At 40.7% G+C, this 20,521-nt stretch overlaps 1 protein-coding gene across 2 annotated transcripts in view; it reads right to left on the minus strand.

The window, feature by feature from the left end:
- The window catches only part of LOC147683834 (fetuin-B-like), a 184,597-nt gene that overhangs the window by 79,669 nt on the left and 84,407 nt on the right, over window positions 1-20,521 (minus strand). Inside the window, exon 7 of one of the 2 annotated variants that reach the window (XM_086944232.1) lies at window positions 13,458-14,146. The exons of the other annotated variant lie outside the window; for it this stretch is intronic. Coding sequence (XP_086800358.1) covers window positions 13,601-14,146 — 546 coding nt within the window. The 3' untranslated portion in view covers window positions 13,458-13,600. Of the gene's footprint in view, window positions 1-13,457; window positions 14,147-20,521 lie in introns of those variants that run through there. 2 annotated transcript variants of the gene reach the window in all.

Raw genomic sequence — 20,521 nt, forward strand, 5'->3', positions numbered from 1 at the left:
GATGGTTTACAAAATTATAAAACTTTCTGATGTCAGTGTCTATAGGATGAACTATACATATGCTGGTTATTGATTTTAGGATCATAAATGTGTGGAAGTGTACAACAACATGAATACCAGTTATAAAGTGATATATATATATATATATATATATATATATATATATATATATATATATTTAATTGAATCCCATGTTTTACCAATGCATTTGAAGCAAGTATGAAAAACTGTATTATACAGGTAGCCAATTTTCCTTCTTTCAATAATGTATTTTACATTTATAATTTAACCCTATTAGAAACTGTATTGTACATATCATAAAGAAAAAGAAGTATATACAACTGCAAAATATTTCTTCTATGTTCATCTAAGCACTGTCCCTTTAAAAGGAGGTGCATCACACAACACTGTTGTCATGTGATCAAGGCAGGGAGCTGCCGAAACGCGTCGTGATGATGTGGTTGCACTTTTGAAAGTAAACTAAAAAGAAGCACTAAATTGGGTCTACCTCGTCTAATTGCAAGTCTGTTGGAGAGAAGTTGTGGAGGACGAGCCTTGCAGCATATTTTTGTTGGATAACTTTCCCCAGCGACGTAGACCCCCTCCTTGCAAGCGGCTTGTGTGGTATGAAGGAAAGTTATGGGTGCCGGTTCTCCGTGAAAAGTTTTGCGGAATGAAGGCGCCATTTTTGAAACGCTCCGGAAACAGAAACCCACGCAGCCCCCTTCCGCGGTGGAAGCATTGCTACGGTCCAGTGAGAAAGAGGCGTTTGCTTGCAGCAGTTTAGCTCAGCTCGGAGGAGCGGGTGTGAGACGGCAGGAGTGAACGGCGAACTTGAGCAGGTACCGAGCAAATCCGGGAGAGGTCAGAAGGTGGGAGGTGTGCATACAGTAACCCCAAAGAGCCGATAAAATTGGGACTTAACAAGTCGAAGGCAGTGGGTGAAATGAATAATAATTCAAGTTAAATAATCAGCGACCATGTCAGCGGCAACACTGAATAACCGAGAGAGCGCAGTGGAAGAGCTGTTCTCTAATGAGGCGCCTCAACCAAAGGCAAAGGAAACTAATATCGGCAGCAAGAGTGCAGCTGAAGGGACAGGATTAAAAGACACATACAAGGCGCTCGAGAAGCTTATGCGCACGGAAATGGTAAAATGGTGGGAGGCTAAATCACTTCGCCAATATCTAGAAGTCAACCGTATACCCAGGGGGTTGAGAATTATGATTGCCCCATCTTATGACACGCCAAATCCCACTTTAATGGCAGAGTGGGCGGAATGCAACTTAGATTCATCCCGTAAATTGGTGGAATTATTAGTAAAACACACAAAAAAAGATCGGGAAGAGATTCTCCCCAATATTGATACCCTGCGCAATGAAATAAAGGCGATGAGTGACCCACAACCGTCGAAAGCCAAATTCAAGGAGGAAATGGAACAAAAATTGAAGAAGGAAGAAGACAAGATAAAAAATCGTAAAGCGTACAAATTTAGGAGGGATAAGGAGGATTACGAAAATGGTAGAATATTCACGTTCTCCAGAAAATATGACACCATGCGAAAAAATACTGGCAATCAAGTAACCGAAATACCCGCCAAACCCCGCAAACCTCGCAGCCCACGAAGGAACCAGAGCCAGAGACATCATCTCTATAGGGATCCAGTGTATACACGGAAAGTGGGTCAGAAAGAAGTGATGACATAGCTGAGTCTGTGAAACCAACTATGGGTGAAGAGTTGGAATACATACGTCGGAGCCGGCGGGAAACACTACGCTCAGCAGGAACAAAGCAGCCGGCAAAAAACGAACAAGGAGCAGGCGGGAGAGGAGGGCCGCCCAAAGGAAATGCAACGAAACGAGGAGGATGGGGCCGTGGGGCGTGGAAGAACAAACAACCATAACAAATAAAGGAATTCTAAACAAAAATCTAAATGCCAATACCATTATCAACTTGGCGAATATAGATCTAATATTGGCAGAAAAGCAGCTGTTGTCTCTAGGTCTTTCATATTGCCCCGAAAGTAACTTTCAATATACGAAAACAAGGACCGATGTCTTCCAATTAATAAGGAAACTTAAATTGCAGAAGTTCCACAAATTACAGTCAATAAGCAAATCAAAAGCTAAATCCAGTGCGGAAGAATCAGGACAAACTACAAGCTTGGTAGCCAGCGACTATGAACTAGTAACAGCAGTACAAAGTATAATCAATGTACAAAACAATACGCAAAGCGACATGGAGTCACAACAAGGAGAGGTTTCATCATCATCATCATCATTTCCGATCCTCAACACTCAACAAGTGAGGGGTCTGGCCAACAAAAAGCCGGAAACCCCTTTCAAGAAGAAATCTAAATTTGTGCCAATAATGACGAAAGATTCGATAGATGTATTCAATGATGCAGTGGTGGCCCAAGTCAAGAAATTAAACACCAAAATTCAAATGACAAAGAGGAAAAGATCGAAGGAAGAAATACAATATGATCAATTGTTGGACAAATTAAAGAAAGAGAATAATGTGGTAATAAGAAACTCAGATAAAGGGGGAAATATTGTGTTATGGCCCCTTTCGCAATATCTAACTGAAGCAAACAATCAGCTCAGCGATACACAATGTACCCACCACAGCTCTCCCAATAAATATAAACATATGCAGGATGATTTATGTAGTAAGTTGCTGGCATGGAAAAGTCTTGGTCTTCTAAATATGGAAGAATTTAAATACCTAAAAAAAGAATACCCGAGAACGCCAGTGATTTATTTCATACCAAAGATCCATAAAGACAAAGAAAGACCTCCGGGACGGCCGATTATTGCGGCATGTGATGGCCCACTCGAAAATCTGTCTAAATACATTGACTTCTTCCTGCAAGAACACGTGTGTAAGTTGGAATCCTATGTAAGAGACACTGGAGATTTTTTGTCTAAAATTGGTAGAGTAAAGTGGGAAAATGGTTACTACCTAATAACTCTAGATATTTCTTCCCTATACACGTGTATTAGAAATGTAGATGGACTGAGAGCAGTGGAATACTTTCTTGCAAAACGACCAATGGAATTTACAATGCACAACAAAATGCTCATGGACATGTTGATATTTTGTTTGGAGCATAATTTTTTCCTTTTCAACAAGCAAATGTACCGACAGGTTCAGGGGGTTGCCATGGGGGCCAGCTTATCCCCCAGCTACACCAGTTTATTTATGGACTGGTGGGAGGAGCTGGTCCTTAGAAGGCAGTACCATGACATCTACAAGGACAAAATTGTATCCTGGCTAAGGTACATCGATGACTTGATAATAGTGTGGAAGGGCACTTTAGAGGAAGCGGAGGCATTCATTGAAGGCATCAATAACAACCAGGTGAATTTAAACTTCACATCTAATATCAGCAATAGTCAGGTCTCCTTCTTGGATGTGTTAGTCAATATAGATAGCAATAACATCAATACCACATTATTCAGAAAGGAAACAGCAGGGAATACCCTGCTGCATGCAACTAGTGCACACCCAACACACTCATTCACAGCATCCCTTATGGGGAGATGCTGAGGCTGGGCAGAATATGTAGTGATGAGGGAGAATTACAGAAACATCAACAGGAAAGCAAGAGTAGATTTCTGGACAGAGGCTACAGTGCTAAAACAATAGATGCAGCGATCATCAAGTCGAGATTGAAGTCCAGGGAAGAACTTCTGGGGACAGTGGATACCACTGTAATTGAGAACAAGGGAAGGACACAAACACCTGACGATACAACCAGATTAATCATGACATACAACCGACAGCATAGGGAATTGCGCAAAATATTGCAGCGCAATTGGCATCTAGTTAAAGATGATCCTGTCATTGGTGAATATCTCCCAGACTACCCGGCAATAACATACAGGAAGGCGACCTCCATGGCAGATGTCTTGGTAAAAAGTAGCCCTGAATATAGTGAAAATACAGGGTGGTCATTAGCCCGTAGGGATTTTACAAAGGCCCTAGTTGTAAGGCTTGTACATATGGCGTAAACAAAACATCCTATATGACAGCCTTTAGCCTAAAACCGCAGACCATAAAATATCACTTAAAATGTAAAAGTGAGTATGTGGTCTACATACTAGAATGTAGCTGAAATTTAAAATATGTTGGCAGCACAAAGCTTCCAAGTCACAAGAGAATCTTGCAGCACATCAGGGCGATCAACAACAATGACCCCAATTACCCTGTAGCAAGGCATTTTCACGAAGTACATGGAAGAAACCCCAAATAATTAAGATACTATATAATTGACACTGTCCCAATGCAGAGAAGAGGTGGGGACAGGAAAGGTATGTTACGCCGGTTAGAAACACACTACATACTAACATTAGATACGAAACAGCCTAAAGGTTTGAATATGAGTGAGGACTTGTATACGTTCTTGGAGTAACAGTCTTGAATACTAATGGGAATTGCACTAAGAAAACTGTAAGATAACGTGGTTATATATTGATGAGAAAATGTTCCCCGTACTATGAAATATCTTTATGTAAATATTTTATTAGCTTTCGTACAATCTTCATGAATTTTTTAGAGAGAGGTATTTTTTGTATATATATCTTTTATATATAACATAGGTTTTAACTATTTATGGAATTTTAACGACTAAATGAATGAATTGATCCGTATTTTGTCAGAATATTGGTTTCATCAATTGTGGGAATCATTCTTTGAAAGTTGAAAAAAAGCCTTTAGTAAGTTAAGCCTATGTAAATACTGTCTTGATATCTAATAATTTGTTAAGTATATTTTGCCTTTGGTTGAAGAAATGCTTCATGTATAAATTTAATAACCAAGCAATCACTTAGGGTGTTATGCATTGGGCACAAGTTACATGAGTTCACATTTATAATTTCATTGTTATCATTTTTTAACACATTCTGGTATCAGTTGGTTTTGAGTTCTAGAGATGCACAGTAGTATTATGGCTATTAGACGTTTAGGAGAATAATAGTTGGAGCTGATATAATTTTGGGTTCGAAAAATGGAACAAGGTTGGGAATGCAACATGTGGTAGTTAACATTCATTCTTAGAATAATGTATTTTACATTCATAATTGAATCCCATGTTTTACCAATGCATTTGAAGCAAGTATGAAAAACTGTATTATACAGGTAGCCAATTTTCCTTTTTTCAATAATGTATTTTACATTTATAATTGAACCCTATTAGAAACTGTATTGTACATATCATAAAGAAAAAGAAGTACATACAACTGCAAAATATTTCTTCTATGTTCATCTAAGCACTGTCACTTTAAAAGGAGGTGCATCACACGACACTGTTGTCATGTGATCAAGGCAGGGAGCTGCCGAAACGCGTCGTGATGATGTGGTTGCACTTTTGAAAATAAACTAAAAAGAAGCACTAAATTGGGTCTACATCGTCTAATTGCAAGTCTGTTGGGGAGAAGTTGTGGAGGACGAGCCTTGCAGCATATATATATATTATATATATATATATATATATATATATATATATATATATATATATATATATATATATATATATATATATATATATATATAAATATATATGTGTGTATATATATATATATATATATATATATCATACCATGCGCTTCACCTGCGCAGCCGAACACTCAGTGGGTGCCTCCGCAGACTCAAGGTGAGTTCATCCAGTCGTCTACGACCACAAAATCTTCGGAGCACTCACGTGGTCAATAAAATGATTTATTCTTACAGCAAACATGTTTGGGCATCATTGCCTTTGTCAGTGCCACAAATCATAATATATTTTGCACAGCATTCAGACTTTTAAATAGCCTAATGTTCACTTTATTGGTAGAGCTGCAACCAATCCAAAAACGGCAAGTGTTTCTTGCGTCGGCATTGATCGCAAAAGAGAGAGGCCTCAATCTCCCATAATGCAACATCTATGATGGATAAAACAGCGCTCTGTTAACTTATCTAGCATTATGGACACATGTCATATATATATCCGTATACAAACATCTCAATTCTTAACCAGGGCCCATGAGTGGTGGAGAATTATGCCGGACGAGCCTACCGGTAAATTATAAGAGAAGAAATTCAACACGAAGAAAGAAAAGCTCGCTTAGACTTGTGTAGATGCAAAAAGTTTACTTTTAAACATATCTTTTTATAACTGATATATACATACACACACATATATATACATATATCAGTTATAAAAATATATTTTATATAAGAGATCCTATAAGATGGCTCTGGCCTGAGCCAAAAGAGAATGGGATGCGAATTGTTAGCTCCAGATCACTGATGCTTGCCAGAGGAAAGATTCCCAACAGTTTTGGCTCCTAGTCACCAGGGGAGATGTGGAAAGACCAAGACCACCCACTAACAATATTGCCATTGCCACCTGGTATGACCATTTCTCTTCAGAATATACTGGATCTGGGGATTCTGCTATGGATGACCCTATCCCTGATTACACCCACCCCTAGACCACTGGGGTTTTTTCTCTAGCCGAAATCACACACAGCATCAATTCTGTTGTTAGGAATAAAGCCCTGGGGCCTGATGGTGTCCCTGGCGATGTTTTCCTCAATGACATTGCCAATTGGTCTAAATACATCTGTGCACTAGCCAATAGAATTGACGCAGGAGCTTCAATACCGCCCTCGTGGAAGGGAGCCAAGGTCATTTCGGTCTTTAAGAAGGGTGACCCCTCATTACCCTCCAACCTCAGGCCCTTCAACTTGACTGATGATGCTCAAAAGGTCTTCTCCCTTGCCCTTCTTACAAAGATTAAGACTTGGATGGATGACAACAGCATCTTATCCTTCTTCCAAGCAGGGTTTAGATGGAAAATCAGCACCATCGATCAGGTTTTCAGCTTTTATTTATTGGCCTGGAAAACTGTAACCATTGAGCGGGGAAGCCTGTATATAGCATTTATTGACCTGAAGTCGGCATTCAACCTCATCCCTAAGCATAAATTATAGTGCATTCTGCATGAGTTGGGCCCTCCTTCTGACATCCTTGCGTTGGTTGTTTGTCAACACGAGAACAACCACGCAAGGGTCCATTGGGGAAACCAAGGGCAACTGACAGACTTGATCAGGGTTGACAGGGGGGCTCAACAGGGCTGCGTGTTGGCTCCTACTCTCTTCTCACTCTTCATAAATGGAGCGGTTCAATATTTACCTGAAGTTCCTGCTGACGCCACCTCTTTGGGGGGTGTCAAAGTAACAACCCTATTGTTTGGGGATGACATGCTAATAGTATCCAAGACTCCCAGCGGGCTGAAACTGCTCCTAAACCACTTTGAGGCCTACTGTGGAATAAAAGACTTTGAGGGCAAAACCTCAAAGACCAAACTCCTACTGCTGAATCCCCACAAATTGTTTAAAGGTAAATTGGTATTGAGGGGGATCCCCACCAAGAGAATGGCTACCTTTGACTATCTGGGTGTAACTCTCTCTGAGGAAATGGCCTGGAAGCATCACATTATGAAATGGATCCTTCAGCAGAAGCAGACCACAGGGGCCCTGATTAAATAGCAAAGGACCTCCCAGACCAAGCTTGTAGCAGCCCCATTCCAGATTTACGACCATAATGTAGTGGGGTCTGCACTGTATGCGGCAGAACTTTGGGTATTTGAAAACCTGGAAGTTCTTCTTCTTACCGAGACCGAGAACAAGTTCCTCAGATCTCTATGTTCACTCCCTTAGAGCACTCCCCTCCTTCCATTAAAGTTAGACATGGGACGACCCTCAATTGTGGATAAAGCGAGGCTCCTTCCTGTGCTCTTCTGGCTGAGCCTGAAAATAACCCCAAGCTTTCCCAATATGCTGCTGCTCTGGATGAAGTTTGCACACGTGGCCGCTTTAGGAAAATTGGGTGGTTTATTAAGGTTAGGTTACTGCTCTCAAAGATTGGCCTGGCGAGCTCATGGGACGTTAAAGATCCTACATTGCTGCCCAGTAAAGAACTGATTAAGACTCAATATTGGTTGGGTAGCGCAGACTACCACTACTCATCCGTCTGGGGGCCGTCTCACATTAGAATTTATGAATTTCAAATTGTTAAGCGCCTACGAACAATATTTGAAGGGCATTACATTTCCCCAGGATAGGAAGCTTTATATCCAATTTAGATTTGGCTCCCTTCCTGTGAACTCCTTTACAGTTGCATAGCGGTGGCCCTCCTCCGCAATGAAGTGCTGCTCTGGTTGCCCCAGCACTGTTGAGTCAATTAGCCATATTTTCTTTGCCTGCCCCATGTACAACTCTTCGAGAATCAAATGGATAGCCCCTGTTTAAGGTTGCTTGCAATTCGATGCCACCAAGAAGAGTTGCTCATTTTAAAATCTGACTCTAGGCCTCTAGTCACTTGCGCAGTTGCCAAGTTCCTTGGCAAAATATGGATCATTAGAAGGTCTGCATCAAAGCCACAATAGTGTGCATTTCCCTTTCTTTTTACTAATTCTGCTACCCATGTTTTAGAAATCATTTACATGTTTTTACCCTTGTTTATAGATTTATTTTTTAACATTGCGACTGCTGGTGGGCTGTGCTGTGTGTTTATTGGAGTGCAAGTTTTTGTTGCCACTCCATACATTCCCTTGATTGATGTTTTAATTGCTATACAATTGACAGATATAATCAAATCAATTGGAAATCGTTGTTTTTTATTTAAAGAACTTTTGTCATGTACTCGTTTCCAAATCATGTACTGTATGCATTGGCACTTTTATGGTCATACTGACAGAAATAAAGTTTTATGATGATGATGATATTTTAACTTTAATCTATATGTCTGTTCAGAAATGTTGGAATTACTGATGATGTAGCTCCCTACACTTGTATAGTTTTTTTTTTAAATCTTAGCCAGTAGAATTACTGACAAAGTCTCATGAATGAATATAGGTGTTATTTATTGCACCTGATAAATAACTATACCACTTGATATGTAATTTATCAGGTGAAATAAATAATACCTATTTTGAATTGGTAAAGAGTAACGTGGATTTTGGTATTTAGCACACCAAAATCTGCATGATACAATAAGAACTGGATGCTTTCTCTCAGTTCGCCCGCAGCCCACCTCCCACAGGTCAGCCCTGTGCTCCGCCTTCCTACCAGGTAACTTACTCAATGGAGGCCACAGCGCAGTCCTATTGGGCAGGTAAACGGGCCAGCTCTCCCCTGCTGCTCGCTCCTTTGACTCTTCTTTTCATAGATTCCATAGTCGTCTTAACCCGCTTTTCTCATTCAGATTCCCTCATTGTCTTGCTCCGTTAACCCATCCTTTTCAGATTTCATTGTCGTCTTAACCAGCTTTTCTCTTTCAGAATTCCTTGCTCTCTTGCTCGTTTAACCCCTCCTTTTCAGATTCCATCAGCCTCTTAACCGGCTTTTCTCTTTCAGATTCCTTCGCCGTTGGACCTGGCCCTTTTTGAAAGGTTATTCACAAACTTTTGTCTTTTTCCTCTGATTTTTCTGACCCTGCTTTTGTTGGCTTTTGGACTCTGGGCATTTCACCACACTGCTAATCAGTGCTAAAGTGTATGTGCTCTCGCCCCTAAAACTTGGGATGAGTGGCGTACACCTGTTTGGCATATTTAATTTACTTGTAAGTCCCTTGCACAGTAGTATCCCATATGCCCAGGGTCTGTAAATTAAATGCTACTAGTGGGCTTGCATGACAGATTGCACCACCCACAGAAGTAGCCTTTCAAACTTGTCTTAGGCCTACCCCTGCCGTCCCTGCATGAGCAGTTTACTGCCACAGTACTTGGCATTTACAACTACTTGCCAAGCCTTAAACTCCCCTTTTACTACATATAGGCTACCCCTAATATATACCCTAGGTAGCCCTAAGGGCAGGGTCCTATGTTAGTAGACGGTAGGATATGTGCCGTTATTGTGTGGCATGTCCTGGTAGTGACAAACACACCATTTTGTTTCTCATTACTGTGAGGCCTACTCCTTCCATAGACTAACATTGGGAATTCCCTTACATGTGTTTAAGTTTGATTGATTAAAGCTTTATTTCGATATAAAAACATATCATAAAAGCAATGCATTACATCAATAAAAACCATTTAACAATGTACAATGTAAAATATCCTACAGAATCAACAGTGGGATTAAAAGAATGCATTATTGGGCAAATTATAAAAGCCAATACAGGCAGGGAACACATTACTGGATCAACAACTTCTTTGCAGTTCTTATTCGCCAAGCCCAGCCTAGGAATTTTGCCATACAGCAGGCAAAAAAGGGTCGGGCATCTGTACGCAATATGCGTAAGGCTTCCGAATGTGATCTAGTTCCCAAGCTCCTACATAAAGGCTTCAGCCATCTCGACCTAGGCACCGCATAAGCATAGCACTCAAACAACAGGTGGGCAACGGACTCAACCCTTGAGTCACAGAAGGGGCAATATGGTACAGTTTGTAGTGGTGGTTTCCAGGTGGAAGTTAACAACCCTAAGGGGAGTACCCCCACCCTAAATTTGAAGTACAGTGATCTGTCGCCCGAGTTATGGATTAGATCCAGATAGGGTTCCCTATAGGGGAGCTCCTTAACTAACAAAAACTGAGCAACAGATTTACAATGCTTAGGATTGCACATTCTCTCGTTGTCCACCCATGACCAATAAGCCTTCTTTAGCAATTGTTTTGTGTTTAAGTGGTAATTCCTGATCTGAATGGAGTAGCTTGGCCATGTTTGGGATGCTTAGAATGGTAGTTTTAGGGGCAAGTTTTTCGCGCTCTCAGCAGCAGAGAATAAAATGCAAAAGGCCAAAAGGGATGAAATACAGATGCGTAAACTGGAACATATCCATCACTGCCCCGGAGCTCTGAAAATATGGTGCAAGCAAGAAATGACTAGGAAACAACTGGTGGGGTTAGAATTAGATAGAGCTGAATGCTCCCTTCTTAGGCTAAAGCATTCCTTCTAGTTTGGGAGGAATAAATGCGGGAGACTCCTGGCAAACAAGCCAAGAGCCCAGAGACAATAGGCGAGGGTCGACTCTCTGCTGACCGCCAAGGCAGTGTCCGTTGAGGGGGATGACCTAATATCCTCCAAGTTCAGGGACTACTACAAAGATTTATATACAGGGCAGCTCCTCCCCCCAAAAAAGCTCAGCCTGTTACCTCCACACTGCGACCACTACCAACCTGATGGAAGCACAAGTGGCCTTGCGTGAATGTCCGATTTGCATTGAGGAGGTCATAGCTGTTATATCTAGACAAAAATCCCTTAAGTCGCCAAGCCCTGGTGGCTTTCCATCCAGTTTCCATAAATCCTTTTGCCCTGAACTAGCTCCTGACCTCATAAAGCTTTTTAACTCGATATCAGATGCAGCCACTATCCCACTTTCGATGCACAAGGCGACCATTGTTGTTATTGTAAGCACAGAAAAGATGGTTAACACTGTGCAAACTATCACCCCATTTCTGCACTGAACATGTTCCGGCAGCCCATATCAACCCCTATATGCATGGTCTAGTCACCTTCCATCAAGCAGGTTTTATACCACAGAGGCAGTGAGCAAATAAGACAAAGCGACTCCATCATATCATATGCAGAGCCACCCGCATCAAGAGTGAATCAATGCTGTTATCGGTCGATGCTGAGAAGGCTTTTTACAGCATGCATTGGCCTTATCTGGAGGCCACACTGGCCCACTTTGTCCTGGGGGGACGATTTCGCTCCTGGGTCTTAAGCAAAGACGGGATCCCAAAAGACTCAGTGTAAGTCAACAGGCGAAACTCTGCATGCTTTCCGATAAGAAGGGGCACGCAGCAGGGTTGCCATTTCTCACCCCTTCTGTTTGTACTCTCTATGGAGCCATTCCTATAGAGGGTGAGGGACTTTCCTCGAATCAAGGGAGTTCTCTTTGGAGTGGAGGAATATCTGATTAGTTTATTTGCCGCAACGATGTCATTGTGATGTTGGACAACCCCCAGGAGACTCTGCCCCTCTCCCTTTAGGAGCAGAAGGAGTTTAGAGAGTTCTCGGGCCTCCGCATGTACTTCCATAAGTCGCAGGCCCTTAACTTATCAGTATTGCCTCCTACGCTGGCTTCTTTAACCCAGGTCTACCCCCTGCAATAGGCAGCAGACTTCATCCCCTACCTGGGAGTGATCTGGCCTCAATACCGGAAAAAAGTACACCTAAACTATTGAGACCTGCAGAGGCGAGTATGGACTGAACTCACCCACTGGAGACACTATCCGTTGTCTTTGCTGGCCGCTTTGCAGCCATTAAGATGATGATCCTCCCCAGGATACTCTTCCTCTTCCAGACTCTTCCTTCGACTTCCCGACAGGTACTATTCCCGCTCTATAGGCTTAGCTCCATCACTTCATATGGGCAGGCAAGCATCCCAAAATGTTTAGGGTTTTTATTTTTTTGTTTAAAAAGTTGCAATATATCTGTAAGTAAATTTCACAATGCGGCAATGTTTGCTGTTTGGGTGAGCATGTACAGCTGTGACAAGAAAAAAAATTTAAACCTATAGTCTCTAAGTGTCATTTCCAGTTTAGTTTGCTAGCAAAAAGTATGCCAAGTTAATTATATGAAGACACGTCCTCAACCAATTGACTACCATTTGACCACGAGTAAAGTTTACTTTTCTGCCCAAACACCCAAATAATATTATACATATTAATTACCAAATGATTAACCATGCAATGCTTGCGAAGAGCTGTGAGGATCCTTTGGAACCCTACTCGAGTCATATCTAGAAAGGCTAGATCCACAGCATACATAAAACATGCAACATGATGACCCCTCATTTTTGGCAGGAACGACTGTGTTTTCTGTAAGGTTGCTGAAGGTCTGCAAGATAAAATGCAAAAAGAGTGGGCCCTATCACAGACCATTGACGGACCCCATTCTCTAGATGAATTTCGCATGACTAGGATCCCATTCTATCTAGGTCCACAGGATCACTAGTAGATTTTCTGTGCTCCAAGGAGTCAGTGGGTAGGTTCTTCAACTCTAGTCAAATGCATTATCTGGGAGCAACGAGGGTGAAATAGTCATTCTTATGGGTAAAATAAAATAAATTAATGTTAATTTATATGCAGACTTGACTTGCATTACTTTGAGCTATAAAAAAAGAGATTGTGTTCTTTTTATACATTATGTTAACATAGTTGGTTGTGTGCATGTGATATGTTCAAATTACAACATAAACCATATGCCTTTCTGAAATTCAGGAAGTGAGGACCATGGACTTTGGTGAGAATAATGTCTGATACAGTGCTCTTGAAGGCAATTCATTTTGTAGTGTGGATTACAAGGGTGCCAGTATTAATACTGTTAACATACAAATTCTGTACTTCTGCTGTGTAACACATATACAAATGAGGTTTACCACCATGAGTCATGCATAAATAACTGCACAACTGAATGAAAATGATAGAAGAATATAATGACCACAAAAAAGGAACCAAAGAAAGATTCTATATGTCATCTCTTTATAGCTTTTGACTTTCCAGTATTAACAAAAATAGCAAGGTGTTGTGGTCACATTATGCTACAGAGAATGGGTTTTCATCATATAAACACTATAAGATCATTTCATGTGTTGCTTAAACATTCATTTAAGGTTTTGGCAATAAGGATGCAATGTGGGGCAGCATGTGCTTGGGATCTGAGGGGCATCCTGCTGAATCTGAAGGGTGGAGGGGAAATGGCTGTGGTTCTGGATCCTGAAATGGACCAATAACACCAGGGACAATAGGGTGTTTTGGCTCAACAGCCTCTTGACCTGGAGAAGATCCAGGGGGAACTATGGGATGTGAGGGGACAGGATTACTTGGGGAAGGAAAAACATCAGTCTCATTGATCATATGGTAGTACTCCACTGTTCCAACGGGTCCTCCGGAAGGTGGAGGGATCGGCTTTCGCCCTGCGTGTTCTGGCGATGAGCCTTCATCAGGTTTTTTGGTTTGTTGATCTTGAGGTTCGTCAGAGGGAGATCCGTGTCCAGGTTTTTCCTCATGCTTTTCCTTATGGTAGTGTTGTTGGTCTTCTGGAAGACGGACGATTTTTCCACTAGGGTCAAATTTCCCTCTATGAAATATGGCAACCTCCCCATGATCTTTACCGTATCCCTCATGGTGCCTAAAACGCGGAAGGCCGAGTTTCTGTAACAGTAAGAAACACAAAAAAAGAAACATGAGGACCTTTTTATACGTATTAATATCATTCCCACCCATTTTAACATACTTTCTCAGTATGACTATATACTTTGCTACTCATGTCTATAAAATTCAAACTCAAGGTGGCTGGACACTGCACAAACGAAATAAAAATGCAAGCACTTTACCTAATGACGTATATGTCTGCTTTTCATTTTAAAAGGCCATACCTTTTTAAACTTGAAATGTTGGTTTTATGACGTAGATACCATCTAGTTTGAGAGATGAAAACTTTTTTTCTATTTGTTGTTTCTGCTTTTTGAAAGTAACTTATTCTATGAATATTATTTAACCTCAAACATTTGTAAACGTTGTTAGGCTTTATCAAAAATGTTGTTTGGTAAAAATGTTATCTAGAAAACCAAGAACACCCTTCGAACCATTGAATGGACTATAAACAAAGCAAAATGTGTTGCCCTCTATCCCACCTTTGCTTGTTTCTTTATCTCTCACTCAATATATATTTTAAATAGTGCAGTAACCATCAGACAGCATAATTGTATTTCAACATAAATTCTGTTTAAATATTTTTCTTTTTTCCTTTTCTTCTTTTAATGATTCCATAGAGGCATAGTGTCCTGTGTTTAGACTAATAGCTAGTTTTCGTTAATGTTGAATTTCAAATATTTTTGGTACCTTTGCAATGTAACCACAATTTAGAACAGATACATTTAAAACAAATCGCTACTGAGCTATGACTGGACCAGTCAATGAATCAGGGGATATGATAACATTCAGAACATGACATTTGCCATCTGCTTTTTTATTTGGTTGAGCATATGTCTATTTTCCATGTCTATGTACACACCATGAAAGTACAAAAGTTACACTTGCTATAGTTAGGATCAGGCTCTTGCTTATTGGCATACTTGATTAAAGTTCTGCATGAATGTCATACCTAGACTGTGTACTGCAATCATCTTTTATTTGTCAAGTGTGTGTTGTGTGTATAGTGCCTGCTAGCAGGATTCAATGTTGTTGTTGTCATTGTGTGAAGGCCCTAGCCAGTGGGATCCATTTTGAATTGCACCTGATTTGACAAGGCACAACATGGAGTTGTTGACACAATCTCCCCAGGAGGTAGAAGTGTATTTCATACATTCTGAAGGGTTTAGCTCTAGGCACTAAGGCATGGAGTGATGAAGACAGGATACCCTTTAGAAGTTCTAAGTGACCTAGTTAGTAGGGAGTTGCTGATAAGCCCTTCCTGAGCACTGCCGTTTTGGTGATGTTAGGGAAATGAGTTGAGCATATTCAGTTGTTAGAGGGAAATTTCTAGGCAGACCTTTTGTCTTCCCTTGAGTGGCCCATCCATAAAACCAGATGACAGACAGGTGAATATCTTCACAATTATTGTGTCTTACAGCCTGATTCATCATTGGGCCGTTTTGCGAGTCTGAAATAGCGATTCATAAGGAATCGCTATTCCAGACTCGCAAAACGGTATTCATGTAGGAATCGCAAAAAAAATGCGATTCCTACACATTCCTTATTTGCCATTAGCAAATTGCTAATCGCAAATAAGGAAAAACTCCCCATTCATTCCTATGGGCCAAAAGGCCCATAGGAATGAATGGGGAGTATTCCTTATTTGCGATTAGCAATTTGCTAATCGCAAATAAGATAGCGATTTGAAGGGTGCCAGGGGTGTCCAAAGGACACCCTGTAGCACCCCTTAAATGCACATTTGAACAGGTGTTGCGCACACACATGTCCAAAGGACATGTGTGTGTGTAACATGCAAAAGAAAAAAAATGCACTAAAGTGCTTTTTACTCTTTTTTCGCAATTTACCACCAAGTCAGACTTGGTGGTAAATTGCGACCAAATATTGCGATTTCGCAATTTTTAATTGGTTGATGAATTGCATTTAAGGAATCTCTATTAGAGATTCCTTAAATCCAATTCCTCGCAAATATGCGATTTCGGTAATAGCGATTTTTGCATTTGGGATGATGAATCCCAAATGCAAAAATCGCACTCGCAAAGGGCCAGATTCTCAGATTCTGGCCCTTTGCGAGCGCAATTACCTTTGATGAATCAGGCTGTTTGTTAGTGATACTCCTCTTTAGAGCCAGCTTCATCATTAACTGCTGGTGTCATCACCTTACATAAGGAGGTGTTCGAACAGCAGAAGGAAGATATTATGAAAAAGGACCATCGCTAGCCAGTTCCTGAACAGTAGACAGTGACCGGTATCCCCTGTCTGGAAACTATGAATGAAGGTGGGACACAAGCCTTCTCACTTGGCTCCAGTTCAAAGATACTTGACAAACGAAGTACAGGGGTGCTCCTCGGGGTACTCAAAGCGCTACTGTGATCCCGGGCAAGTGTTGATGATAGCTAGTTTCCCAGAGGAGAGGGAACATCGCATAACATCTGCACACCTTGATGAAGAAGCTGTGGGTCTGATTGAGAGCTGGGTGTCTGCTTGCCTAATGAGATTGAAAAGAGCGTGCCTTGTCCAGCATGAACTGTCTGACCAAGGAGGAGAAGTCCAGACACTGTATCTAGATGTAGAAGTAGACCAGAAGAAGCGGAATGCCAAAGCAATATGTTTGGAACTGACCAAAGTTGACTCCTGACCTCCCTGTCCAAACAAAGACCAACTTCCTAAGAAACAATGAACAAGCGTGCCCTTACCAGTTACTGCCACTGAGGAGATTTGATGACCTGTGCTGCCACTTTCTGTTCTGTACCCAAGGACTAAAGTGTGACCAACAAGAGGCAAAATACTACCCAACAAAAGTTATGGATACATTTGTCGGGAGTGCCTTCACCGAACCACTGCAGTCTTCAATGGCCCAAAAGAGAGAGGAACAGGAAGGTCTGCTAAAACAAGCTCATGTGACTGCAAGCATGCTTGTTTTCACTTGAGTACAACACCTACACATCTGCACTTAGAAGTTTTGAGTTTGTGCAACAGTTATCCAAGAATGAGAAACAGAGACTTTGCATGGAACAAACAGATTTTCGGTGTGACTTTGAAAGATAACTGCAGCCCACATTCAAGAACTGCCTAGTTAAAAAAATACACACTGACCTATGGGTCACAGAGTGTAGGAAAGCTACTCCACTTCTCAATATTGAGTCTGCACCTGAGTTTAGTTAGGAAGCTTTATGTTGCTCTGTGAAGTGAACCCAGTATACCTTTTAGTGTGCACCAATGAAGTGCTACTTCCTCTCTATGTACAATCTTCCATTTTGATCTAATTAAAGCACTTCTCTTTTATTAAAAGAAAAGCACTGCCTGGACATTTATATATTGTACCTTTCATTTAATTGCTTGAGTTCTACATCTCAACCCTCCTACTCTACAGCCCTAAAACACCTTGGATTGGTTGCACTCACTACAATAAGCATCATGTGTGGTAGCAGACCCAGTTTTCAGTGCTATTGTAAAACAAACCCTAGAACATCAGTGGTAAAAGGACCCACCCATTGTAGTTGAGCCCAAGTAATCAATGATTACTCTGTCGCACCCCCCCCCCCCCCCCCCAAAGTGGATCTGACAATGGTCACAAACCACTCTATTTTAATTATATACATCTTCTACTTAACTGTTGTCCACTGTGCACTGGGATGTGATAGCTCATTCATGACGGTTATTCTAGCAAGCATCTGTCCCACAAATCTAAATATTATAAAATGTTAACATATTTATGGACACACCAGAAAGTTCTTCTCAAGTTCCTTGTAGTTTGCTTTGGTTGGAAGTATAGCTATAGATTCGATGATAGAATATACAATTGGCCAGAAAACAATATAGTGGCAAGCCCCTAGATACCTGAAAGATAGGTTGAATGTGTACAATCCTGACTGGAATACCCAAACCTTTGGTGCATGTTATCTAGATTTACCTTAAGCACAATACATGATGTGCTGGTAGCACATCGGTTTGTCATGATAGTAAATCGTGGAGTCCTCTCAACAGATTCTGCCAGCCTTAGGACCTTCAGAAACGTTAATATAAATATTTATGTTCCGATCCATCATTGACTGTGATGCCAACTCAAATAATATCAAAATGAATCTTTATTCTGTTGACTTATCGAACCATAAAAGGTAAAAAAACAAAAACATATAACGCATATGTATAAATAAGTTAAAATCTCTAAAAATGATTGTATTTAAAAGAAAAATTAAAGTTAATTAATTCAGTAATAAAAAGCGATTTCCTCAGTGTGACAGCTTGCTGAATGTGCAAATATGCATAGAATCTAATTGTTGGAGATATACTAGTGCTGTTCTATACTTTGAAAGTTTACATTTTGTCAACAAAGGCTTCAAGTAATGCTTCAGTGGAGATATATAGAAGGTACAAAAAACATAAAGATACGCCCACCATTAGGACAGGATGGAAGACCCTTCATCCATTGGTCCATCATTGGAAAGGCCACTCTATAGTGTGCTGTATTTAAGTGAAATTGAGTCAATATAAATCTGTCGCGGATTTGTTCTCATTGATAGGAATGGTTGAACACCTTCACTGGATATTAAGATCAAGTTTGCTCTTACTGACGCCTTTCTGCACTCAGGTCCGGCTCTCTTGGCTGTGATGTCATGTGCTGAGCACTGAAAGTGCTTTTGGATATGTGTGGCTCTTTACAAAACCAGATGTTGATAAAGATGCAAAAGATGCCATCTGGAGCCAAAGTGTCCAGACACTAATGGGGAATGTGTTTCATCCAAATAGTGGACTGTCCTACCCACTAGGCAGTTCTCGTTGGATCTTATCCCAACAATTAATTTAAAAGTAGTCAAAGTAATTGAAGTAGTCACCCTTGACAGAGAACCTCACATATAGGCTGACTACTGACTAATCACTTTCTGTCTCAAACATGGTATATCTTTTCTTCCCGGGTTTCTCAACTACCTAAAGCTTCACTCGTTTTGGGCATACAACAAAATAAACATGACTGACTCCTAGAACACTTATAACTCTTTATATTCGAAACCCACAAACAGTACTGGGTGCAGGCTTAAAGCACTTCATCATATTATAACCCTACAGAAGAGAAATTTAAAACATCTAACAAGGGGTCTAGCACAAAACTGTCCATTGCTAAATAAGGTATGAAAAAAATAATAGCATATGGCGTCTATCTAGCAATGCCAATGGTCATAATAGTCAGATAATGACTTAGGTAAGGATATCACTGATACACATAAACAACTGGGCCTTCAACAAAGCTCTGGAAAGTTTTCTTGACCTGAAAGCTCTCAACTTGGTAAATCTGGACAGGTTCCAACTAACTTGAAGAGGCATGCTTTGAATTTGATTCTGGCTAGAGATGATTTAGAGATAGTTAAGACAATAACCCCGCTAGTCTAGGCAGACTATTAGCTTATTTACTTCAGAACTGTGTTGCCTTACGTAAGATCTGCTTAGGCCACCAAGGTGATACCTCTCATTCATTATGGAGTAAAACAACCATCTCTTATACCAAGGAAAAAACTCTGAGAGTTTATTGGGAGAAGAGGGGCTAATAATTCATAAAGCATGCTGATAAGCTGAACACTGTCACTTTTAAGCAAATTCTCACTGGAACACCAGACCATAGAATCAGTGTTTTTTGGAATATCTGAAGTAAATCCAAGAGGCTGAGATGAGTGGAAAAGTGATTTGTAAACCCAGTTTTTATTTATTTATTGGAAGACTCATAAATAGCTAAATCTAGCAACTTCTACTCTATTGTGAGTGAAATAGAGAACTATACTCTGGCCTTTTTCTCACAATGTAATGAGTTAATAACCACAACTGTGTAGTTCTAGTTCGGACAGCATTGATAGGTAATAGCTTCGGCGCCATTTCACAAAACTTTCCATGGATTGTTGTGTGACTGTGTGAGGTTGACCAGCATTGGGGGATGTTTGCCACCCATGGGGGTGTTCAGTCCATCAAGCGAGGTAGGCATGCTTAGGATTTGTATTGAAATATTATTTTACTTAACACTAGAAATGTATTGAAAAAAACAAAGATTAAAGGGCTGATATACTTAGGTGAAAGTGTCAGTTAAAATTTTCCATTCTGATAGACAATTCTAGCCCCAGATTCCTCACCTTTTAAATATTTCTCAGGCATCAGAGTGGATCTGGAAACTTTTCAGTAGTACTTCTGTGTGCCTGAAGGTGGTGCCTTGCAGTTCTGCACAGACATAGTTTCACTCTGGAAATTATGTATGGGGCCTAAATATGCGTTACTTCCACGTGCTGACCTCAGTTCCTTGCTTTCCGCACCATCAGATGCGGAATTTGAGCTCTCTTCCTCAGCTATTTGATTCATTGTACCTCAAGTTGTTTCAGTGTGAAAGGGATGCCA

This window comes from Lissotriton vulgaris, chromosome 11, assembly GCF_964263255.1.
Source record: "Lissotriton vulgaris chromosome 11, aLisVul1.2, whole genome shotgun sequence".
NCBI lineage: Eukaryota > Metazoa > Chordata > Amphibia > Caudata > Salamandridae > Lissotriton > Lissotriton vulgaris.